At 39.3% G+C, this 26,121-nt stretch overlaps 1 protein-coding gene and 1 pseudogene across 1 annotated transcript in view; one reads left to right on the top strand and one right to left on the bottom strand.

Moving 5' to 3' along the window:
* DCUN1D4 (defective in cullin neddylation 1 domain containing 4) overlaps positions 1–26,121 on the bottom strand; it is a 75,316-nt gene that overhangs the window by 27,671 nt on the left and 21,524 nt on the right. The window contains 3 exon segments of the mRNA XM_021670372.2: positions 2,591–2,661; positions 13,187–13,278; positions 16,606–16,720. Of these exon segments, the coding sequence (XP_021526047.1) occupies positions 2,591–2,661; positions 13,187–13,278; positions 16,606–16,720 (278 nt within the window).
* On the top strand, positions 25,154–25,638 carry LOC105709269 (deoxyuridine 5'-triphosphate nucleotidohydrolase, mitochondrial-like; annotated as a pseudogene).

The following is a 26,121-nucleotide window of genomic DNA, read 5'->3' as shown; positions in this document are numbered from 1 at the left end:
CTCTAACGGGAAAGTTTACAAAAAAGAGACTTACATAAGTTAACTAATAAGGAAGCTAAGTACTTAAAGAATTTTGCTGTTATCTTGGTAAATGAAAGTAGACTTGAATTTTATAAGCTTGCTTAATTTCATAAGCTATAAATATCAGGCAAGGTGATGGTTTAAAGGTGCTTGCCCATCAATGCAGACAAGGCTTGAAAACATCATATTTTACCATTTGTTTTTCAAATGTTAATGTCTCTGAAATGGGAATGCATCCATAATTGATAGCATGTCAGTTCATTTAGCAACATTTTTTCTTTCCTAGTGATGATATAAAACAATACAACTTCTATATGGGTGGCAGTTCAGAATTGAAGTACATACAGTATAAATACTTGGATAATGTGGTTTTTTTTTTTTTTTGAGACAGTGTCTTACTCTGTTGCCCAGGCAGTAGTGCAATCTCAGCTCACTACAACCTCTGCCTCCTGGGTTCAAGCAATTCTTGTGCCTCAGCTTCCCCAGTAGCTGGGATAACAGGCACACATCACCATGCCCAGCTAATTTTTGTATTTTTAGTAGAGATGGGTTTCACCATGTTGGCCAGGCTGGTCTTGAACTCCAGACCTCACATGATCCACCCACCTGCCTCGGCCTCCGAAAGTGCTGGGATTACAAGTGTGACCCACCACCTCCAGCCTAAATACTTGGATAATATTCTGATTTGGTCTTTTGGTCTTCAGTATGATTCTAAATTTTGAGGCTACTTCTATTCCTATAGAAATGGAGTTCTGTTTTTTTTAGAGACAGTCTTGCTCTATCACCCAGGCTGGAGTGCAGTGGCATGATCTTGGCTTAGCTCACTGCAACCTCCACCTTCTGGGTTCAAGCGATTCTCTTGCCTCAGCCTCCTGAGTAGCCACACTTGGCTAATTTTCGTATTTTTAGTAGAGACGGAGTTTCACCATAGGGGCCAGGCTGGTCTCCAACTCCTGACCTCAGGTGATCTGCCTGCCTCAGCCTCCCAAAGTGCTGGGATTACAGGCGTGAGCCACTATGCCCAGCCAGAAACAGAGTTGTAAAGGACTCATAACTGCCAAAAAGGAATGACAATAATAGCTATCTTTTATTAAGTACTGATATTGAGGGGTGAGGAAAATTAAAGAGCTGTACCTCCTTTTCTTTTCATTTAGAATCAACATCAGTGCTCTCCCATCCTGGACAGGCTTTTCTGCCTCTGAGACTAAATGCTCAGGTAATCCCTCACATAACAGCAAGCCCTTTGTCTCCCAATCTTCTCAGCCTCTAACTGCAAGCCTGGGCCCTGCTGCCACTCCTCTGCCATATGCTGATTACCATACTCTGTGTGGAACCTCCAGAGCCCCTCTCAAGCCCAACTCTCTCTCAGCCCTCTGACTACACTGTTCAGAAAACACTCCGCCAAGCTTGGCCTGGCTCCCATAGAAAACTTCCTTCTTAAAGTCAATGAAATGGCTTTTTTGTGTGTCTATGGCCCAGTCTATGGCAAAATACTATTGACCTAGGTGTTTCCCAAACCTTCATGCCAAGTTCAGTAATTTATTGAAATACCTGAACTGGAATACATTAAAAAAATATATATATATATATATTTTAATGTAATAAAATATATATATATATAAAAATCCATGTAATAAATGAAAGACATTCCAAAGACTCTTTAGAAAATTTAAAGCATTACTGGGGGACGAGGTAGATGATAGAAACAAAGAAATGGCAAGGGTAAAAAAAAAAAAAGTTTAAAGAAAAAAATACAAATCTTGCTAGTTTTCTTTAAAAGCATGATATACATGCCTGGGCACTAGATGTCTTGGAAACAGCCTGAATGAAGGGAATGAGCTCTTGAGATCTCTTCCAGATCATAAATTCATTTAGGATCTTGGACATATTTGTTAAACTGGAGCTAATGTAATATTAAACTGCAAAGTTAATGAAGCAGGGCAAGTGTATAAGCATAATTTTTCATTTTAGTATACAAGAGGTGATGTGGGAACAGAAAAATATTCAACAATAACATGCTAAGAATTAGGCAAAGATAATCAGGCTATAAAAATCCCTTTAATTTTAAAAAATACTTAGGGCTTTTATATTATAAAAAGCAATCACTTTCTGAGCTAAATTCAATTGGAAGTAAAAGATCTGTGAAAAAGTCTTGATTATTACAATCTACTCAAAATCATGATGAATAATTATAAGTCCTAGACTGACTCTACATTAGGCTGACAACTACGGCGGGGCACGAAGGTACACAGAGTAGTACAATGTGGCCCCCAGCTGATCCAACATTGTAGGCACATGTGCCCACACCACTTTTTAAGCATCTAGCTTAATTACTGTACTTTTTACATACAAGAAATTAAATGAGAGAAAAAATAACTGTAGTTACACCATATCACTCACAAGAAAGGAAAATCTGCTTATAAATCAAACTAGAATTGGAACTTATTTCTTAGATTGCCTCATAAAAACTAACATACCATTACTTTTTAATTAGTTCTTTATTTACTAAAGAAGACTTAAGCAAGAAAAATAACCAACTGATTCACCCAACTCAGTAAGTTAGACTCACATTTTCTGGTTCAACACCAATGTCTTCACAAAATTTCTCCATGCCTTCAGGGCCTACAACATCATCAGTGCCTGCGAAATACAATCTTATGTAAATTAAATCTGACCATGCACACTATACTATTACCACTGTAGTAGAATTATACTGTCATCAAATAAGACTTAAAGGCCATAGCTTCTTTTGGAAAAAAAAATCAAGTATAAGCTGAAAAATATTCTGGAATTTCAGTTGTATCTTTAAAGGACTCTACTTTGTACAATCATTTAAATCAACTTATCACCATGTCCTTCAATGGTTAGAATATGGTATATACTATTTGTCTAAAGTTAAGGCTGAGTTCAATTCCTACTCTTTAAAATAGCTTAATGTTCTACTCTTATTTGGGTAATAATTTCAATACGTAAAATAATTTTTGGAAACATAGCAAAGAACCACATAATAGTCTCTATAAAATTAAATGAGAAAAAATATAAATGTTTCTTTTACATAGAAAAAAAATCAAGTAATTACTCTGTTCTTGATAAAGTCAGTAAGGCCCCTCTTTTCAGTCTAGCATTAGCTCTGTTTCTTCCTGAAGGAAGTGTCCACACATTCCAACTCTAATTTATCTTCCCTTCACTTTGCAAGCATTGCAATTTGATTTCTTCTTCTCTTAGCTGTCCACTGAAATTCTTTTTGCCAAGGTCTCCAATAATCACCTAAATGTCAATCTAACAGACAAATTCAGTCTTTGTTTTATCTGACAGTTGTGTGATATCTGAAAATCTGAAGCAGTTCTTTCTTCACAAAACCGTCTCTTCCCATGGCTTCTGTAAGCATGCTCTCTCATCTGGCTTTCCTCCTTCCTCTCCTCTTTTGGCTTCTTTATGGATTCTTCTGCTTCTCCCAGATGGTTAAATTTGATGTGCAAAGATTCATCCTTAACCTCTTCTAGTGCCTGCAATATACATTCTTCCTAGAAAATTTCAACAATACTCAAGGTCTCAGGTCCAACACAAATCTCTTTCTAGACCACTTTCCCCTTACTTTTGAACTATCTGCCACTTCATCACTAGCTGCTCCACCTCCTGTTTAAGTGCCATAATTACACTCATCTTCTGCTTCAAATCTACTCCTCCTGAATTTCACATTTTCAAACACCACCTTACTAAAACAGAGCCCAACGTCTCTCCATATCAAGCCTGCTTAGCCTCCTGTATGCTGTCCCAGCTGGTGGCACACCCAGAAATAGAAACCTGGGAGTCATTTTATATTCCTCCTTTCTGCCACACCCAATCAATTATCAAGTGTACTACCAATTTTACCTTCTAATTATTTCTTAATTGTGCCTCTCCCGCACCACACTCTTTCAAGGCTTTATTCTTGACAACTACAGCAGTCTCCTCATGATCTCCTAATTCCAGAGTCGTTTTCCCAGACCCATCCTCCACATAGTCACTGAAGGGGACCGCATCAAACACAATCCCACAATGGCTTAAAATCCTTCAATGGCTCTCCAGAGTCTAAAGATAAAATCTAAAGTGTTTGGCTTATCAAAAAAGGTTCTCTATGATCTAGTGCCTTTCTTCCCGCTTTCTAAAGTCCCATATCTTTCTAACTGCAAAACAAGTTTCTTAGAAATAAATGAATCAATTAGTATTGCCAGATGAATGAAAATTAAGGTCCAGAAACACCTACTTACCTGTGGCTCCACTCTGTACCACCTCTTAACACACATCCAGCACCATACTACTATTTGCATCTCTGCCTATCTTCCTCTCATCCCCTTCTTGTCCCCTCCCCCAAGTTCCATGGCTAACTCACTCAAACTTTAAGACTGAGAGCAAAGGGGTAGTCCTCCCAATCTCCCCACCTGCAGAGGCTGGGTCAGGCGGTCCTGTGACCCCTCACAATGCTAGGAATGGTTCTCACATATTTAGCACACTCCATTCAAAGTTCCAGCTCATTATCTTTCACTCCAAACTCAAGAACCAGAGTTCTTCTATTCTTACAAGCTCAGCATACCATCTGGCATGGAGTAGTTGGTCCAATAAATATTGAATGAAGGAATAAATGAATGGCTAAATAACAGAATATAGGAATCGCTCTACAATCCTACCATACCCTCTAAATCTAGCAAGTCACCAAGTCCAGCAGAATACACCATCTTAGTATGTATCCATTTCACTCCAATAACATTTACTAGACACATCCTGGAGCTATGCACTGCAGCAGTTGTCTGGGTTGCAAAGATGAGTAAGGTATGGTCCCTGCCCTCCAAGAAGGGAGACAAAGCACAGACAAAGTAACTTCAATACCAAGTAACAAGACTTTCACCTACAGAGTCAAAGTATGAGGTGGCTATTCTTAAGAAAGGAGGAACGTTAAAGTCACCTGGAGCTCCTGCTGGAAAGTCTTATGTCACTTCTCTGCTTCAAATCCTTGGCTCCCCGTAAAGTTCAAACTCAGGCCCTTCCTCATAATCTGGCCAAAGCAAATACTTTTTTCTCCTTGCCATTATTTTCCTTTCAATCACAAATGTTCCACTTTGTTATACAATATTTTGCTTTATATATTCAAATCTGTACCTTTTTTCTGGGATTTTATCCCCTTTTTATGTAAATTATTATATATTTATTATATTTACATATAAATGTACATATAATTTTATATATAAATATATATAAATACATATATTTATATATTCCTAGTTTTATCATCTTAATTTCTTATCTTGATTGTAAGAAAACCAAATAAAAGTTTTAGTTTGGTACATTAATACATGAATATGATACAAAGTTTCATTTGAAAATAAAAGTTTCAAAAGCAAAGTTTTCCCCATCTAAATCTTCCCTAATCTGCAGAGACAACTATTTATTAAAGAGCTTCTTTAAGAACACCTCCCCAGATAAGCTTCTATAGAACTGTATATGCACGGAATATATACATATTTATTTAGTGTTTCTAAGTTTGCCCAGGCAATTCTCTTTGGCCTTCCAAGCATAAAATAATTTAATCATTTCATCTGCAATGATCATTTTTGTCTCCTCCTTTCCAATATTTACGTTCCTTGTCTCTTTCTCTTGTCTAACAGCAGTGACTAGCAGCTTCCAAAACAATGGCAAATAAGAGTAGTGAGTGGACATTCTTATCTCATTCTTGACCTTAGCATTTTATCATACAATATATTACCAGCTTTCTTTGGTTTGAGAGTACATATATCCACAGGTGCACACTTGTGTGTACTAGACACACTACACCTCAATACATTCACATGATAGAATATTCAAATAGAGAAGATACAGAGTAAAATAAACAGTTAAAACAGAAAGCTGCCTTCGCCCTTTCTTTACCAGATAGACATGTATCCTCCTGGACCTTTCTGCTATGTATGGGCAAATATATAATAAAATGCAGTTTTCAAATTTGTTCGTCTATGCACACAGGTTTGTGAGGTGCCTGTAATTGTACACCTTGCCTTTTTCACTGACTGTGTCTGGTAATCTTCCTGTGATAGTATCCATGCATCTACTTCATTCTTGTTAATATTAATACATTGTATGTTACTCCATTGTAAGTATACATTATGTGTGTTTATATGAATCAAAGTTGTCTCTCTTTATGTCTATTATTGGTGTATAGGAATGCTTGTGATTTTTGCACATTGATTTTGTATCCTGAGACTTTGCTGAAGTTGCTTATCAGTTTCAGGAGATTTTGGGCTGAGATGATAGGGTCTTCTAGATATACAATCATGTCGTCTGCAAATAGAGACAATTTGACTTCCTCCTTTCCTAATTGAATACCCTTTATTTCTTTTCTTGTCTGATTGCTCTGGCTAGAACTTCCAGTACTATATTGAACAGGAGTGGTGAGAGAGGACATCCTTGTCTAGTGCCCGATTTCAAAGGGAATGCTTCCAGTTTTTGCCCATTCAGTATGATATTGGCTGTTGGTTTGTCATAAATAGCTTTTATTATTTTGAGGTACGTTCCGTCGATACCTAGTTTATTGAGAGTTTTTAGCATAAAGGGCTGTTGAATTTTGTTGAAGGCCTTCTCTGCATCTATTGAGATAATCATGTGGTTTTTGTCTTTGGTTCTGTTTATGTGGTGAATTACATTTATAGACTTGCGTATATTGAACCAGCCTTGCATCCCCGGGATGAATCCTACTTGATGATGGTGGATAAGCTTTTTGATGTGCTGTTGCAATCGGCTTGCCAGTATTTTATTGAAGATTTTTGCATCTATGTTCATCATGGACGAACTGCCATTCACAATTGCTACAAAGAGAATAAAATACCTAGGAATACAACTAACAAGGAACGTAAAGGACCTCTTCAAGGAGAACTACAAACCACTGCTCAACGAAATAAGAGAGGACACAAACAGATGGAGAAACATTCCATGTTCATGGTTAGGAAGAATTAATATCGTGAAAATGGCCATACTGCCCAAAGTAATTTACAGATTCAACGCTATCCCCATCAAGCTACCAATGACCTTCTTCACAGAACTGGAAAAAACCACCTCAAACTTCATATGGAACCAAAAGAGAGCCCGCATAGCCAAGTCAATTCTAAGCAAAAAGAACAAAGCAGGAAGCATCACACTACCGGACTTCAAACTCTACTACAAGGCTACGGTAATCAAAACAGCATGGTACTGGTACCAAAACAGAGATATAGACCAATGGAACAGAACAGAGGCGTCGGAGGCGACACAACATATCTACAACCACCCGATCTTTGACAAACCTGATAAAAACAAGCAATGGGGAAAGGATTCCCTGTTCAATAAGTGGTGTTGGGAAAACTGGCTAACCATATGCAGAAAGCAGAAACTCGACCCCTTCCTGACACCTTACACTAAAATTGACTCCAGATGGATTAAAGACTTAAACATAAGGCCTAACACCATAAAAACACTAGAAGGAAACCTAGGCAAAACCATTCAGGACATAGGCGTAGGCAAGGACTTTATGACCAAAACACCAAAAGCATTGGCAACAAAAGCCAAAATAGACAAATGGGACCTAATCAAACTCCATAGCTTCTGCACGGCAAAAGAAACAGTCAATAGAGTGAATCGGCAACCAACAGAATGGGAAAAAATTTTTGCAGCCTACCCATCTGACAAAGGGCTGATATCCAGAATTTACAACGAGCTAAAAAAGATTTACAAGAAAAAAACAAACAAGCCCATTCAAAAATGGGCGAAGGATATGAACAGATACTTTACAAAAGAAGACATACAAGAGGCCAACAAACATATGAAAAAATGCTCATCATCACTGGTCATTAGAGAAATGCAAATCAAAACTACATTGAGATACCATCTCACGCCAGTTAGAATGGCGATCATTAAAAAATCTGGAGACAACAGATGCTGGAGAGGATGTGGAGAAATAGGAACACTTTTACACTGTTGGTGGGAGTGTAAATTAGTTCAACCACTGTGGAAAACAGTGTGGCGATTCCTCAAGGACCTAGAAATAGAAATTCCATTTGACCCAGCAATCCCATTACTGGGCATATATCCAAAGGATTTTAAATCATTCTACTATAAGGACACATGCACACGAATGTTCATTGCAGCACAGTTTACAATAGCAAAGACCTGGAACCAACCCAAATGCCCATCGATGATAGACTGGACAGGAAAAATGTGGCACATATACACCATGGAATATTATGCAGCCATTAAAAATGAGGAGTTCGCGTCCTTTGTAGGGACATGGATGAACCTGGAAACCATCATTCTCAGCAAACTGACACAAGAACACAAAACCAAACACCACATGTTCTCACTCATAGGAGGGTGTTGAACAAGGAGAACACATGGACACAGGGAGGGGAGCACTATACACGGGGGTCTGTTGTGGGGGAGTTGTGGGGGAGTTGGGGGGACAGCGGGGGGGGGAGTTGGGGAGGGATAGCATGGGGAGAAATGCCAGATATGGGTGAGGGGGAGGGAGGCAGCAAATCACACTGCCATGAATGCACCTATGCAACAACTTTGCATGTTTTTCACATGTACCCCAAAACCTAAAATGCAATTAAAAAATAAATAAATAAAAATAAATAAATAGAAAAACTGAAAGCAAAAAAAAAAAAAAAAGAATAAAAAAAAAAAAAGTTGTTTTCATCATTCTACTACTGCCAAGTATTTAGGCTGTGAGATTAAAGGATAATTATTCTAATAAGAAAATATCCATCTATTCCTATTTTGTGAAGAGGTGTTGTTTTCAGTAACAGATACTTTTTTGCTATCTACTGATATGACTTGCTGAGAAGTAGTTGCACAGAGCTGGGGGGAAAGCTACTTTGTAATTCTTTTAAAATTCCGTTTTCCTTGGTTTTTATTCTTCCTGATTTAAAAAAGCTCTTTCTGTGCAACTTATTCTTGAGTCTAGTAAGCCGCCTGCATTTGCCATGCTTCTGCACATGAGGCTTGGGTGTTCCCCGGCTTCCTCTCCTAGTTGTGCATTCTCCAACCTGGCTACTGCCTTCTCTGTCAATATTATTTCACTACAAAGATGATGTTTCTCTACTTGTTTGCCTGTTTGCCACATGGGAAAAGAAACTCTGAGCACAGTGCTTCTGCTGACTGCACCCCAGACCTCAACAAAGGTCTGCTGAGGTATACTTTGCAGTGGTTATGTAAGTTATTCATGCCTTTTCTTTTTTCCCAATTTTATACAGTGTTGCTGTACTACTTATATATACATGTGTCTGTGTGCTTTAGAAAAGCAAGATTTTAGAGTATAATTTGCAATGGCGTGACTGTCAAAAGTAATACCTTATCCAAAATATGGTAAAATATAGTTTGCCAATCAACATTATTTAAATGCTACCAATATCCCTGCCATCTAACACTTTTTTTTTTTAAGAGATGGAGGCCTCCTGAAGTGCTGGGATAACAGGTGTGAGCCACTGCGCCCAGCCCTAACACTTTTCATCTTTCCCATGCGAACATTTAAATCTAGTTGTAATCACATGATTTGTTGGGATTCTAGTTGTATTTTACACTAAATTTACCTGTATAATTAAGGTAATTACCTCTGTTAAGCAAGCTAACAAATACGCCACTGGTTAACACAAAGTGGGTTAGAAGTGAAGTCTGAGAAATTTTTTTTAACTTACGTCTAAAATAATAAGGTATAAAATGCATTAGGTGACAAGATACTGGAGGTACATCTGGTAAGGCTGATACACTGACAATAATCCAAAAAGTGGTCCTTCCATTTTTCCTGCCATCTTAAGCAGGAGTACCTAACTAAAGATACTTGACCTTTTCATGATGGCCCCATTATTATAGCATGCTACATCACAGAGGCAAATGGGGCCCACATGGTCTCTTTGGTAGTTTCTAACATCTCTTCCTTCACTATCAGATCAGTTTATTATTTTTTGCAACTGTCCATGCCTGACTTATTTTTTGGCAAACCAAAAAACAATTCTGCTATAGAACGTAATCCAAAACAGACTAAGGGCCTACAGCCAGGGCTTGTAGAACTATTATGACCCATGTATGTGAGCTTTGGTGTAACTGTAAAACCAATGTTGTCACCTGCGTATTTGGCTTAATTCCTTATTCTTAGATATATTTCAAAAAGTGGGAATTATCAGATAAATTATGTAAACTGGTTGTCTTCATTCTAATGAAACAGAATGGGACTCCTGGTTCAGATCAAGGTCTAAATAAACACTTCCCCTGAACCTTCCAGCTGATCCTTTCTAAAGCCACAGAGAGCTAAAGTACCAAAGTGCAAAAGGGAGTAATCCTACAACCACAGAGAGCAGGAAGAAAAGCCCCAGTGAAGGAGGGTTTATTTAGTACATTTCTGGAAATCAGAAATTGAGCTGCTAGAAAGTGAAAAGCTGCATCCTAGAATGTGCAGAGAAGGACTAGGGTTAACTGGCCAGACAGAAACTTGGAGGAGCTGGGCTCAGGCATCAGGAGCCATGGAAGGCAGAGGGCAAGGTGCAAAGTGGAATTGAGAATTCTAGAAAGAACTGAAGGTCTATACATCTGAAATAATTATACCACCAGGCCCCTGCTGCCCTTCCACTCCACTCTACTCCAGACTAAAAGGCAGGGAGTCAGCATTTATCCTCAGCCCAAACCAGCCTGCTCTCTTCTATGGAAAATGAACACATCTCAAATTCATTTACAAGTCCTCCTTGTGCTGTTATCTAGGGGGCCTGTGGCCTCACAGCCTGCTCCCACAGACTCATCCTACAGCACAACCTGTTAGTCATACTGGTTCTTCTCACGATTCATGTTTCTGGACTAATACTGACCTACAGTTTCAGTTCATATGACTGAGATATTCAAAATGAAAATACGTGCCAATTGGGGCCTTCAGTTATTCCTAATGCCAGATATTTTCCCAATGGGTAAGGTATAACACAAGGGGAAAAAAGGGCAGGGGGCTAAAAATAGGAATAGTCACCTCCACACAAATTCCTTGAAAGGATGAGTTAAAATGAATGACTTAGCAGGCATTCCAAGGAACCTAAATAATGTAGCTTAATCCTTGTGTCCAAAATGTCACCTTTCTGCAGTTAGAGAAAGGCAAACAAGAAAAATCATACCTTGCTATTTTCTCAGCTTATATTATGAAAAAGTCTGTGTTTGCTTATAAAGAAAGGTATACCAAAAATCAGAATAACTATCCTATGGTGATGGGATTAAGGGTACTTTTTCTTTGTTTAAAATTTCCTTCTTATAAAACATTTTCATAACAATAAATTTGAATCAATATAGGAAAGCAAGCTATCTTCATGATCAAAGTGATAAGAATACGAGAATGCTCTTCATTCATTTAGCACCCATTTATGGAATATCTAGTAAAGTGTCAGTCGCTTTTTGTTTTTGCTTTTTGGAGACAAAGTCTCACTCTGTCGCCCACGCTGGAGTGCAATGGCACAATCTTGCCTCACTGCAACCTCTGCCTCCCAGGCTCAAGAGATTCTCCTGCCTCAGCTTCTGAGTGGCTGGGATTACAGGCACATGCCACCACACCTGGCTAATTTTTTGCATTTTAGTAGAGATAGGGTTTCACCGTGTTGCCCAGGCTGGTCGCCAACTCCTGAGCTCAGGCAGTCTGCCCACCTCAGCCTCCCAAAGTGCTGGGACTACAATGTGAGTCACCATGCCCGACTGTCAATCACTTTTACTAGAAATTCAAAAGGTTTCCAAGAGATTCAGGTTTAATGAATTAAACAAATGCATGTTTATTTGTCTGTAAACATGAAAACAGACAAATGCTAACAGCATCTATGTGTTTGCACTAGTGTCCATTCCCTGTGAACAAAATCCAGATCAAACTCATTAAAGGAATGACAGAGAATTCATTAGAAAGATGCTGGGGTAGCTCACAAAAGTCCAAAGAACTACAGGAATTACAACTGTAACCTTTCAAGTCCTCTATCAGAAGAGAAAGACAAGCTTCTCCCAGCTTCAATCTGAAAACCTCTGGAAGATTTGTCTGGCTGGCCTGGCCTGCATTACCTGCCAGCCACCTAGACCAATTTCTGTGGCCAATAGGGTACAAGACTCTCATCAGAAAAAGGGTTGAGTGGGAATAGGAGAAAAATAGCCACATGAGGCTACAGGGGGAATTCCTCCTTTTGATACCAATAAAAGAGAACCGAAACAAGTTATAAACACTGTCCTGTGGGAGTACAGAAAAGGCTACTAAAGGGTTTAAAGATGTATAGAGCATGTCAGTTGGAAAGGGGGAGAAAATCATTCCAGACAAAGGGACAGAGAGTTAACTGTCTTTTATCCTCCAGGTAGCAGAGATTTTTTGGCCAGGAGATAGGGTTGGGGTCGAGGGAGTGGTTGTGGTTGTTAAGGTATGCACGTATGATCTGCTCAGCTTAGTTTTTAAAAAATAAGACAAGGGCACATAGCACGTGTCTGGAGAAGAGACTGATAACAGAAAAACTGGTTTGAGGGTTGCTGGAATAGCTAAGTTGGTAAGTTATAAAAGAGCCTGAAATAAGGTGAGAAAGAAGAAAGTTTTGTAAAAGAGCCTTCAGTCTGAGCTTGTCTAAAATTTTTTTCTTTTTCTTTTTTATACCACACAAAGTCACAATAACAAAGAAGCCCCAGATTGCAACATTGTATTACCCAACCAATTATATTAAGTTGCAAAAAACAGACTAAATTTAAGACATTTTAAGGGACAAAACATTTTCTGCCAAATGATCTTTCTTTCCAAATAGAAACACTTAATATAAAGAAATTTCACTGCACTAGTAAGAGTTCAAAGCAGCAAAACTTATTTTACCATCTCTGCTTAAACCAAATAATCACCCATTATCAGCATTCTAAATAGGTTTCCTAGCAATCCAAAGTATTTCTCCCAAGTCATTTCATCTTTTCAGTTCCCTTCTAGTGTTCTGAATTCTTTGGCTTAGCTGCTGACTATAAATAGGACATTTGGTGATTTGTTATAACTACGTCCCTCTCTCCCTCTAACAGGGACACACACACACCCCAAATTTGAAATGTACACATTTATAAATTATTTAATCACCTCTAAGGTACTCCTTATTATAATAAGGAGAATCAGTCTTAGATGATACAAATGAATACCTACCTGCATATTCATAGAACCATTCTAAGCACCTTTTACTTGAAAAGGCTTCTTCTTCAGTCTTTATTCTAGTTGAATCATATTTTCTATACATGCTAGAAAATGAAAAAGCAGTTTTAAATTATTTAAAGATACTGAGTTCTTTTAAGTAGCAGATAATTTATATTCTTTTACCCAAACCAGACATCTATTCAATCAATATTTTAAGTGTGTGTTGTGCGCATATATATATATATATATATATATAAATATATATATATATATCTTTTTTTTTTCTTTTTTTTTTTGAGGAGTTTCACTCTGTTGCCCAGGCTGCAGTGGTGTGATCTCAGCTCACTGCAACCTCTGCCTCCTTGGTTCAAGCTTTCCTCCTGCCTCAGTCTCCCAAGTAGCTGAGACTACAGGTGTACGCCACCATGCCCAGCCAATTTTTGTATTTTTTAGTAGGGATGGGGTTTCACCATGTTGGCCAGGATAGTCTCAAACTCTTTACCTCATGATCCGCCCGCCTCGGCCTCCCAAAGTGCTGGGATTACAGGGAGTCACCATGCCTGGCCCAGTATTTTAAGTATATTTTAAACATTTTATTTCCTGCATGTGCAGGCTTCAGCTTTATAACTACAATGTTTAAACACAGTCACTCCTAATATAAAAGTAAATGGTAAGCACATAATACGTTTTTCTCTGATTAACAATAATCAGTAAGAACTGAACAGAATGGGTATTTGATAGACTTCCTTCTACCTTGCCAGCCAGAACTAACTACAAAATGAAGGTGAGATATGGCAAGAAGTGTCTAAGGTGTTTTCTGCAATTAATGAGCCTACCATTCATGTCTGACTTCTGTGTCTTAGAAGTTAAGGCTGAGAACACAACACAGTCTAAGGAAGAATCTCTCAATATCAGACAACTCAAGAGAACACTAAGCAAATAAAAAGAAACATCAAATCATGTCCAAGCTTCCAGGAAAAAAATAAATTTTGATGTAAGGCTGACAAAGACAATATCCCTTGGGTGGTTTCTTTATTAGTATCACCTTAGAAACCTCAGGAGAGAGGACTATAGAGAATCCAGCTTCTTCTGCCTTTTTCTTCTAATTCTAGTCTTATAGACAGTCCAGCATAAGCTGGAGAACTGAATCAGGAACTACAGCAGCCTCCTGTTGCAACTGTGACCTTCCACAAAAATGATATACTTCATGATAACCAGGGGCTGAGGAAGTTGATACTCCCTTCATGGAGAGGGAAGGGGAGGCAATAGCTTTAAAATGATAACTTGTATGTACATTTTTGTATCCCTTATTCATACATAAATTACCTAGTTGTGTATATAAGCATTTATAAATATAGTTTTTATTTACATAGTATTTAAGAATATGAAAATTATATTCAGTAAGCAGGGGATTGGCTCCACAACCTCCACCTATACCCAGATCTGCACATACTCAAGTCCCCCAGTCAGCCCTGTAGGACCCATGTATTGAAAAAGTTAGTGCTCCATACAGGTGGAGTTTCACATCCCTCAATAGCGTATTTTCTATCCCTGTTTGGCTGAAAAAAAATCCACATAAGTGCACTCAGTTTAAACTTGTGTTGTTCAAGGTTCAACTGTAGAATTCTATTTTATTGAACACTGATTCATGACCTAGACACTCACTTGATTATCAGTATATACTGCTGATTAGATTCTGGGTTTTAACACCAAAAAAAAAAACATGGTTATAATAGGGTGTCAGGTTACTGAAGCTGCAAACCAGCAGTTTTGTATTTCTTCTATAAAAGGTAGTCATACCACCAGGAAACAAAAGTGGATACCAGCCAAGGGTTCAAATAAATACGTTCTAATTCTGGGCCCAGGCATTCCTTTCTCGGCACAAAGCCTATAACTGGCCAATAACTTGGAGACACTAAAATATTTGAATTATTTAAAAATAATAAAAAAGAACCAAGACCATATGATGGAATACCATTCAGCAAATAAACGATATATTGATATATGATATTTCATGCAAGAATCTCAAAAACATCATGCTTAGTGAGAGAAGCAAGACACAAAGGCCATATCCATAAAAGGGAAATCTGCAGAGAGTAGATTAGTGATTGTCTGGGGCTGGGAGTGACTGAATGGGCATTAGAGATCTTACTGGCATGATGTAAATGTTCTATAACTGGCTTTTAGTGATGGTGTGCACAACTCAGTTAACTTAATAAAAATCACTGAACTGTACACTTAAAATGAATGAACTTTATGGTATGTAAATAAAGTTGTTTAAAAAAGAAAGGCCAAGAATGAAACTCAGAAACTCCAACTACACTACCAGTTTTTAATCTGGCTTTATCATATTATATTTTATTAGACTATGGTGAGAAAATACTAAATGCTATAAAGTCACAAAACATTGTGTGATTGGTAGAATTTAACAATTCTCTGATAATAACATCCATACCACCAAAAAACTATCAAAGTAACCTGCCTTTGTAAAGCTGAAAAATCACTGGCCTAGAGGCTGCTGGTGATTATCTTCTAAATCACTACCATCTTATTTTACATAATAGTTTCTATTAATTTGTGATATAAACAGTGACATTATTTCTACATCTTCAGAGTCTTTCTTTCTTATTCCTCTGAGCTGTAGTATACAAAGAAACACAGCAAGAAGGAAACAAAAATCTCATTTAAATCCCCTGGATTAACAGATGTGGAAATTCAGGCCCATTAGTGATGTGACCCACAAAGCCAGAATGGGGAAAGATGGAGAAAGGTAGAAAGACTAGACAATGATGTTCATTCACTGTTTCTAAAACAAAGGAAGAAAAAAACTACTTACTAAACTCAGGGTGAAACAATAAAGATGTTTGAAATGAATGAATCTAACAGGCCTCTGGAGTTACCAAAATTAACAAGTTCACTTGCATGAAAGAGAAGTGGTTTAAAGAGTCTTGTTTTTCATAGTTCTATCAAATTCTCACCCATCTGAGAATAAACCTCAGCTTGGCTGATATTCTGGGCAGCCACAGACCATTAAGTACAGGCAGATCTCTCCAGCTCTGTGGTTGAAGTGAATGAGTGAGACCAGCCTAAAGAACAAGAGACCAATTCTGTGGTCCACAGCAGGCACAGACAGCAAGGCTTAAAAAAAAAAAAAAAAGAAAAGAAAGAAATGAACTCTGCACCAGTTTTGGAGGATCAATGGATTAAGATAAAACTTTAACTTCTAAGATTTCAAATTACCTAATTTGTTTTTAAACTAAAATACAAAATAAACATGATTAAATAATTATACTTTGAAAAATCAGCTGGCAAAGCCCAAACAATATTCCACTTGGCATTTGCACACATAGAAGACCCACACTAAATTAGGTAGAAATGTGCATCTTCGACATACGTGTCACTGATTCTGATCTACTGTCTCTACATCGTACCTATCATGTCTACTTTTCTTGGCAGATAAATCATCCCCAGAGGCAGGTCTTCTCTTTTTCCTTGGTGGCATCACTTTATTAAAGCAGTCTGAAGAACTGCAAGACCGCAGACTTCCTACAAAACAAATTCAAAGAGCACAAAATTAAGGTATGCTAAATCCTAACACTTCCAAAGAACAGTACTGCTAAATTAAACACTTCCAGCTTGTATTGTAAAGAATTTAGATGTTATCTATAAATGCTATATAAAGAAAACACGGGCTTTTAGTTCCTTACCGAAAAAACATGTTATGGTCAAAAAATAAACCCAGCAATGAAAACAAATAAGTTAATACTTCACCAGCCCAAATCACACCAGAAATAGAAGTTATCATCATTTCAATTTACTCTCCAAAAATACTAAATCATCTAATCTTTCTGTTCTCTTATATGTCAATGTTCCCTCAAAACTAACTGCAGTGCTATCTCATGTATATACTTCCTGAAACAAGGTCAGCTCAACAAGTAACCCTGACTCTAAAATACATGTAAGCACATCAGTCCCAATACTCTTAAGCTTCAAAAGCTATCTGATTACAAAAAAAAGAAAAACAGGATTTGGGTTTTTTTTGGCAGATGTCTGACATTACCTTGAGCAAAATGTCCACAACAATTTTGTTTGTTTATTTCTGCCGCTTAAAGATTTTGCCCCATTCAGTCAGTTTTCAGTCAGGAAACATGTTTCATTTGGTAATTGTCTGATATTAAAATGTAATAACAGATAATAATAACCACTGAACACTTATTGAGGCCTTACTGTGAGCCAGGCCTTGTTCTTAACACTTGCATGTACTAACTCATTTATGTTCACAGCAAGCCCATGAAGAAAGAACTATTACTGCCTTATGCAGATAAGAAAACCAAGGCAGAGGGGAGTTAGGCAAATGGCAAAGCCAGGATTCAAACTCAGGCAGTCTTGCTTCAGGCCATCTTAAACCATTATAAATTACAAGACAACTATAAGATGATGAAAATACCCCATCTTGGTACAAGTGCCCTCGAATATATTATGTCATTTGGTTCCTACAATAACCATGAATGACAGGCAGGGCAAAGATAATTATTTCTATTTAACAGACAGGGAAAACTAAGGCTTAAGCATTTGAGTGACCTCCTGAGGTCTCAGGAATGAGAAGTGGTGAACTCTGAATCCCATGTCTTTCCTCCTTACACTAGCCCTCAGTCGAAGGCCCACAGCTCTCAGGGAGCCATGAGGACAGGAGAGCATGCAGGCGTGCTGGGGAATGAATAATCTGCAGTCAATGAGTAAGCTCCAGTTCTTCACCTATGTGGTTCTATCAGTCGCTAACCTACTTGGGGTCTCTCATTCACCATTTGAAGAATGAGAATTGTTATACAGCTACTTCTCAGAATTTTTATGAAGGAAAAAAATATCCATTCAGTAAGTGCTTAGGCACCAAGAGCTGTGTTCAGGTGTTGCTGATATAAAGAAATCGGTTCCGAGCAGCACCACAGAAGGAGGCATGTGCACTACGCTCATGGAGGCCTTCAGCATTCACTTAACTCTCAGGACACAATTCTGCAGCATGTCTCATATTTTAACAAACAGGAAAACCAAAGCAGACAGAGATTAAGTGACAGCTGGAAAGCAGCACGTAAAGCCAAGGTATGAACCAAGCAGCCCAGCAGCAAAGCCCAAGCTCTCAGGCTCCATGCCACCTCTACAAGGCCATAAAAGCGGAAAACTGAGAAACAGAAAACTAAGGACAGAGCCCTGGAGAGTGTCAAGAGCCTGGAAAAAAGAAGGTAAAAACCTAGGCAGGGAAGAAACTCAGGAGAGTGTAATGTCCTGGAAGTCAAAGGAGGAGAGCATGCTTTGAGAAGGGAGTGTTCAATTGAAGCACAGAGGTCAACTCAGGTAAGGAGTGAAGACACATATGAGATTTAGCAATAAAGTACACTGTCCACAGATCGGTGGGAGTGAGGAGAGGTGAGGAAGTGGACACAGTTAATGTGGACAGCTCTTTCCAGGCACCTGCTCTGAAGGCAGAGAGAGCTGTCAATAGCCAAAAGTCGCAAGCCTGCTAAGAGCAATGATCAGAGCCAAAACCCAAATCCCAATTCACATCTGGGCTTCTATCACTGCTAAATTCCTGAGATGACATGCTTCAGGAACATACCAGTCCAAAGCACCTTTTCTATTATAAATTGGGACTTTGGCCCAGATGAGGGTCCTTCCCAGACCTGTCTTGGACAGTGCACAGGCTCAAGGATCCTGCCTGCTCCTTCAGCACAAAACCAGTTCAAGTCTAAACAGATGACCCTCAGCCGCCATTCCTGGGGGCACAACCAGGCTCTGTCCTTCCAAGGATGAGAGTAGAGGGCTCTTCAGAGATACTAGGCACCCCCATATCTCTCTCCCCACAACTGCAATGAGAACTGGAAGAGAAAGAGGGAGAGTGCAACCCACCACCCCACGCACTCCATTCATCTTCCCTGTAAAATGCTGCCCCGTTCACAAACACCACTAAAGCATACTAAAAGGTCCAAATAATTGCAGTGACCCAAGCTTCTGCAGACTGCCAACATACAAAAACAAAGATTTATTCATACCTATTAATGCCCTGGAGTGGGGCTTGCAGAATGAAAAGGTATTCCCTGCTCAGCTGTAAAGCTTGTTATACTGCCCAGAAATGAAGAGTCTGTCCTGATCCTCAAGGCTGGCTTCTCCCTCCTTAGATGTATATGCGGGAAGAAAAGACATTTTCTTTCTTCCAACAGCAATCATGGTTTGATTCTTAGCTTGTGGTCTAGCAATAACCTCTCCCCTTCCACATGCGCAGACAAAGAGGAATATGCACTTACGTCCTCAATCCATAAGAGGAACACTGTTTAAAATAACATCTACCCCAATACTCATTAGCTCCTCTACCACCTGCTTCTTCCTAGACACACTGGTACAACATTTGGTTTCAACTGAATCCTACTTGTCAACAACATGAGCATGTTTTTGGTAAATACACAATCATAAATTAACATTTTCAACTTTCTCTTATTTTTCTTATTGATAAATGCTTCCTATAAAAAGTTGCACAAATAATTTTTTCTTATATCTGTGGAAAACTTACTCATCTCTGAGACCCAAATCATCCCAGATTTGGCAACTGATTCTGTCATTTATTAAAATTTTTATCTCCTAAGAGGCATGACTTTTTTTTTTTTAAGCATCTCTCCACTCTAATCATCAGTATAAGCAAGTGACAGTTAAGGGGCCATTTTTCACAAAGAAACTGTCTATCCACCTGCCCCAACAGCCATCCTAGTTCAGGCACTGACTCGTTGACTCTTGCACAGCTGCCTCACAAGGAGGATGAGGTAAACTTGGACCCAGGGAAGGGAAGGAAAGTGACTGAGGATTACATGGCACAGCTGGTCAAGGCAGAGTTACCCTGGAACCCACTCAGGCTACAAAAAAAGCAACATTTTAATGCTGAGGAACACAACTTTACTTGAAATAATAATTTGCCAGAATGAACTAAATCAACAAAACATACAGATAACACCCAATTCAAGTCCATTTGCCCCAAATCTGCTCTCCCAATGGCTGCAGGGATCCTAACTAAGCAAGAACAACAACTAGGATTTCTCAAGAGCACAGACAATGGCACATACTGCTTTGCGGGGTCCTGTTTGGTTCACTTGTACATACTCAGCAGCTAATACAGTGTCTTACTACAGTAATAATAAGATACATCCATTACTGAGTCATATGCTGGACTCTCAGTAAATCTTTGTTGAATATTTGTTGATTTATACATGTTCCTAAAACATGTATACATCAGATTCTACTAAAAAAAAAATATATTTCCAGAGACTTAAAACACCTATGAGTAGATAAAACACCATCATTTCAGATTTTTTTCCCATTTGTCACTAAAACAGTTGACTTTAAGTTTCTTGGCAGATATGATTTTTTTTAAAAGACATATTCAAGAAATATTTGCTTCTTAAGATAACTCTGGTATATTTTTATGATAAAAATACTTAAATATAAATAATTTCTACAAATTTGTATCATTAAATTTAGACTTCACTGACTCAGAACTTGTATCACTTGTATTATTCGACTTTAAAAGTTTATCTTTAACAAAAAAATGCAAATAATATAAACAAGAATGTTATGAAATATTTATCTGCTTCAGAGAATGAGCTATTTTAACCATTTTAAAGTACTTAGGTACAAACATCTGGCATTAGAGGTAGAAGCAAGATATTAAGACTGATGTTTCATTATATTGTTAACAATAATTACAAAGTACTTTCAAAGTTATTTATGTTCACATATCTGGGAGATGTTTCTACATTTCCACTTCAGTGACTCTGAAATCAATCCTCCTATCATTAGAAGCTCTTTCTTAATGCTGTGGTATTTATATGACACTTACGAAAGCAATCAGAATTATGTGCAATTTTTGCCAAAGATTATTACTTAAGTTCAGGTTACTTTTGGGTTCAGTGTTTCAAGAGAACAAAATTAAATATTTTTTAACTGACACTATCTGATTTCAAATAATTGAGACTATCAATGAATATAGCTTTTCTTTCCACATTAATCAGAAATATTGCCAACATTTTTTCAACAGGTCTAACCTAGCATTTTTGACAGAAAGTCCATTTTAAAGGGCAACTTGAGTTCACCTGGTTCAGACTAAAGGCCTTTTAATGTCTATCAAGCGTTCTGTTTTCATAGTAATTTAACTACGTAGCACATTATTCTTACCAAATAGTCCTTAAGTAGGTGCTTCACTGCCTTTTTTTTTTTTTTAATCTTTCTGCTTTGAGGTCCTCAAGTAAAAAAAAGTCAAAGAGGTCTACAAAACTAGAGAATATTTTTTACTTCTCCAAACTTAATACAAATAGATGTTCCAATACAAAAGTCTCACTGTCTCATTTTTCATTTTAGTGAGCTGATGCATCACAGCCTTGTTTCACTTACTAACATTTTAGAGAGTTCATCCTGCCACTTCAGTACTTTTTATATAGCTATTTTGCCTCACTTTTCATTGAACAGTCACAAAGATACAGTAATTTAAGTTGATAGATTGCCTTTTAAGATATCTTACCAGTACCTAATATTCTTATTTCATTTTCTTGAACAGATCATTAAACTACTTACTTGCTTGAGGGAAACTATCAGTGCTTAAATGTATAATTTTCATCCTAACTAAAGACAAAAGAATTTTTTCCTTTCTCTCTCAATACTTGTGACATCTATCATCATCTTCCTAATTTTTTTTGGTCCTCTCTGATTGGCTTTTTAAAATTCACTCCTTCTATTTTGTGCTATTTCTCCAAGATTAACTACTAATTCATTCTTTTTCCTTTTGGTGGGAGAAAGATTGGAAGCACCCAAGAAAGGTGTCAGAAGAGGTAGAGCAGGAAGATACCTGACCTCTAGAACTGAGGTTTGGCTCTTCCACACACAGGAGTTACAGGCATTGCCCAGACTACTACTGTTAGGCTGAGAGACTCAAAGAAGTACTACAACAACTCACCTTTCTCAGATGTCTAAACATCATAGATTTTGTGTTGCTCAGCTTTTAAAGTATACTCTGTTAGGTATAGGAATCACAAGTGAGGCTAAAACCAGATGGGAAATGTTAATGAAATGGGCTACTCCAAGAAATTACTAACACTAACTGACATTGACTGGGCACTTACAAGGTACCAGGCAATAAACCAGCACATCACACTGATGGCAGCAGCAGCCCGTCTGGAGCGATCACTGCCATGAGGCCGGCTGCAGTCGGGGAGAAGCAGCAACTCTGCACACTCCACCACCAAGCAGGAACAGGCAGGAGCCCCGCCCCCTTCTGAGCTGTTGGGGAGGACCCCCCTCACCCTCCCAAGCACAGCTGCAGCCACCCAGCCATGGCTGCAGACCCAGGCATCCCTACACTCTCAGGGATGGGAAGGCCCCCTACTCCCACAGCCTCAGAAGTGCCTGCTCCCATCTCCCTGCTCCTGGTGTCTGCTCCAATTTTAGAGTAAAGTTGAGGCCAAGCCCAAGCCCTGTCGCAACCTGGCCAGGTGTGCACATGCTTGGGACAGTGCTGACACACCAGCCCCTTGCCACCTTAGCTCCCTCCAAACTTTGGGCACCGACAAGCATGAGGGGAAGGCCAAGGGGTGCTAAGGGCAGCTTGGTGCAGACCTGCAAGTGCCTGTTGGGACAAACAGCCTGAGCGCCGTGGGCACCATAGTTGGCAGGTTGATGGCAGCAGGACGCAGATAGGCTTCTGGGCAGAAAGGGGTGGGTCCCTAGTAAATCCACACCTTCAAGGCTGGGATGGCCTGATGCCTGAAGGCTGGGCTGCCAGTTCCATGGACTAGAGTAAGAACTTATGGTGCTTTTTCCGGGACTGCTCATGGCCGCCCATGGACCAATCAGCACGCAATTTCTCCCCTCTGAAGCCCATTAAAAACCCCAGACGGGGCAGAGGACAGGACAACCTGCCTGTAGATAGGAGCTATTCACTCCAGGTCACCTCTCTGCTGAGGGCTGCAAAGATGTCGGGAGGACCTGACTGCAAAAAGGAGCTACCTACTTCAGGGCTCCTGAGAACTGTTCTGCGGCTCAAAGAAGTTCCTCTCCACCTTGCTCACCCTCCAGTTGTCTGCATACCTCATTCTTCCTGGATGTGGGACAAGAACTCAGGACCCTCCGAATACGTGACTAAAACAGCTGTAACACAAACAGGACTGAAACACACCCCCTACCACTCGCCACATTGTGGGTGGTGAGGAGAGAAGAGTCGCAGCCCTTTGGGGAGTCCAGACCTAGAGGTTCCTTGAGCCAGGGCTGTGATACCCTCTTTGAGGTTCTGTGGTTACTGGTGTCTCCAAGATTCCAGACGCTACCACATTCCCCTCATCCAAGTGCAGGTGCCCACAGCAGAAGCCACATGCAGTACATCTGGTCCAGCTGCAGGCTCGCACAGAGCAGGCACCTGTAGCTACCTGCCCCACCACAACAGCCAGCATGCCTGGCTGTGAGCAGTGATTGGACCAGGTGCTCATTTGCCCACATACTCCTTGCTGCTCTGTGCCTGACCTGCACTTGGCAGGTGTGGGATCTGGGCTGGTAGCGTGAGCTGAGCGCAGCCTGCCTGGCCAAGTGGGTGGAATGAGGCCAGCAGGTGCAAGCAATACTCAGGCAGAAGGCGCCACCAGCCACAGAAGTTTCCAGCTGGTGAAGCGACACCCCAAGGATCCCATGAAAAGTACTCCCAGTATTGGACATATCCACTGTAACGAAGGCAAAAGTGGAAACATAAGGCCAAGTATACTTTCCTCTTTTGCTTTCCTGAATTTTAACTTAGTTTTTCAACTGCCACACTTTGGGTTAAATATTTACATGTGAAATTACTACAGTAACAATACTTATGTAATTCAAAAGTAACTATTAAAACCGGCCCAAAAGTTATATTCCCACATTATTGGTGGTGGTAAAAGTTAAATACACAAGTGTACATAAATCAACAGAAGGCTGAAGAAACATATTGTAAAATATCCATAAATTAGAAAATTACACAGCCATTAAAAAAGAAAGCAAATGCTTTATAAATGTGTTACTATGAAAAGATCTCAAAGATATACTGAGTAAAAAAGAAGCAAATACAAATATACACTTGTATTTAAGGAAAAATGTATCATCATCATCATCATCATTTGGTTAACAAACAGAAGAAACTTAACCTCTGGAAAGTCAAACATGGACTACTAGTGGAAGATAGAAGCTAGGGGTGATAAACTGGGACAGAAATCTTCACTTTTGTTTTACATATTTTTTTAAAACCATGCAGATATATTGTTTTAAAATTACTAAATAAATAATTTTTGACTTCCCTTGAGTTGATCTATATTTGCTGATATGGAAAGATCAGGTGAAGGGACCCTCGGTGCCCCTGAACTCCTAGAACACTCCTAGTGCAGTCTCTGCCCCTGTCTCACTTCTCCCACTGGAAGAAGGAGTGCCTGATCTAAGTGCGGAGAGACTGAACTGAGCAGAAAGCCCCGCCCCTCTGAACTCCCTTTCAGATCTGCCTGCCAGTGGAGCAGGCAGAAAGAGTATGAACACTTCCACTGTCACAGTGCAGGGTGTGAAGGGTCAGCATGTATGCCGGCCTGTGCTTATCTAGTTGTGGCAGTGATTCCAGTGAAACGCTGAAAGGCCTATGATTTTGCTGCACATCTAACTTGTGTTTTCCAAAAACACTGTTACTTCAATCTCCATCTTACACGTAATTTTCAATTGATTCTGAACCAATTTAGAGGTGAAGGTAGAGAGAATCCTAAGTCTCAACAGCCCCCCTGAATGCACCATTAAATGAAAAAAGAAAAATGCAGTATAACATGTATAGTATATCACCGATACTAAATTTAAAACTACTACTAAAAATGTATATGCAAGCATAAAAATGTGAGAAAGGATCCTGCACCCTCTCATTCCCTCATCTCTCTCCTTCGCTCACCTTCTTGTTCTGCCATGCCCTTCTCTAAAGAGGTACCTGCCATTCTCCCCAGCAAGCTGTCCGGCCTGCAGAGGTCAGCATGCAGCTCTGCCTTGCCCAGCTCTCCAAGCACACCACAGCCCAGACCTGAGGGTCTGCACAGACTACAGGCTATGACCTGTACAGTGCCTATGATGACACAATACCATCTATGGAGAAATCTCTTGTGAAAACAGACATTCAGATAGCTCCTACTTCCAGGTGTTGTGGAAGAATAGCTCCACACTGGCTTGGCTGCAAAACACTTTACAGATGTAGGAGGTGGTGTCATAGAGGAAGATTACAGAGGAAATGTTGGTGCTGTACTGTTTAATTTTGGCAAAGAAAAGCCTGAAGTCAAAAAAGATGATTGAATTGTAGTTCATTTGTGAACAAATTCCTTATCCAGAAATAGAAGTTCAAAGCTTTGGATGACACTGAAAAGGGTTCAAGAGGTTTGGGTTGCACTGGAAAGAATTAAAACTTATGCTAAGAATAGAAAATGAGAAATCATACCTTTTTCTTAAAAATAAACAATTTTTGCTTCGGAAAAAAAAAGTCTGAAAGGACCAACGTTAAACCGTGTGCTGGCAGAAAGTGATAGGATTAGGAGACAAAAAAGACAACTGTCACTTTTCACTCTATTTACTTTTGTGCTATTCAAAATCCCCCAACAAGCACTGCTATGGCCTGAATGTTTGTGTGCCTCCAAAATTCACATGCTGAAATCTAATCCCCAATCTGTTGGTATTAAGAGGTAGGGTTAGGAGGTGATTAGGTCAGGAAGGTAGAGCCCTCCTAATTGGAATTAGTGCCCTTAAAAAGAGGCCTGAGGGAGCTGTCTGCCCCTTGTGCTATATTAAGATGCAGCAAGGAAGAGGCACCAATCAGTGAGGAACAGACCCTCACCAGACACGGGATCTGCTGGTGCCTTGATCTGAAATTTCCCAGCCTCCAGAACCAT

This window comes from Aotus nancymaae, unplaced genomic scaffold, assembly GCF_030222135.1.
Source record: "Aotus nancymaae isolate 86718 unplaced genomic scaffold, 86718_ANA_hifiasm-v0.15.2.pri h1tg000006l, whole genome shotgun sequence".
Taxonomy (NCBI): domain Eukaryota; kingdom Metazoa; phylum Chordata; class Mammalia; order Primates; family Aotidae; genus Aotus; species Aotus nancymaae.
The sequence above is the reverse complement of the archived record's forward strand: the minus strand, read 5'-3'. Positions and strand labels throughout refer to the sequence as shown.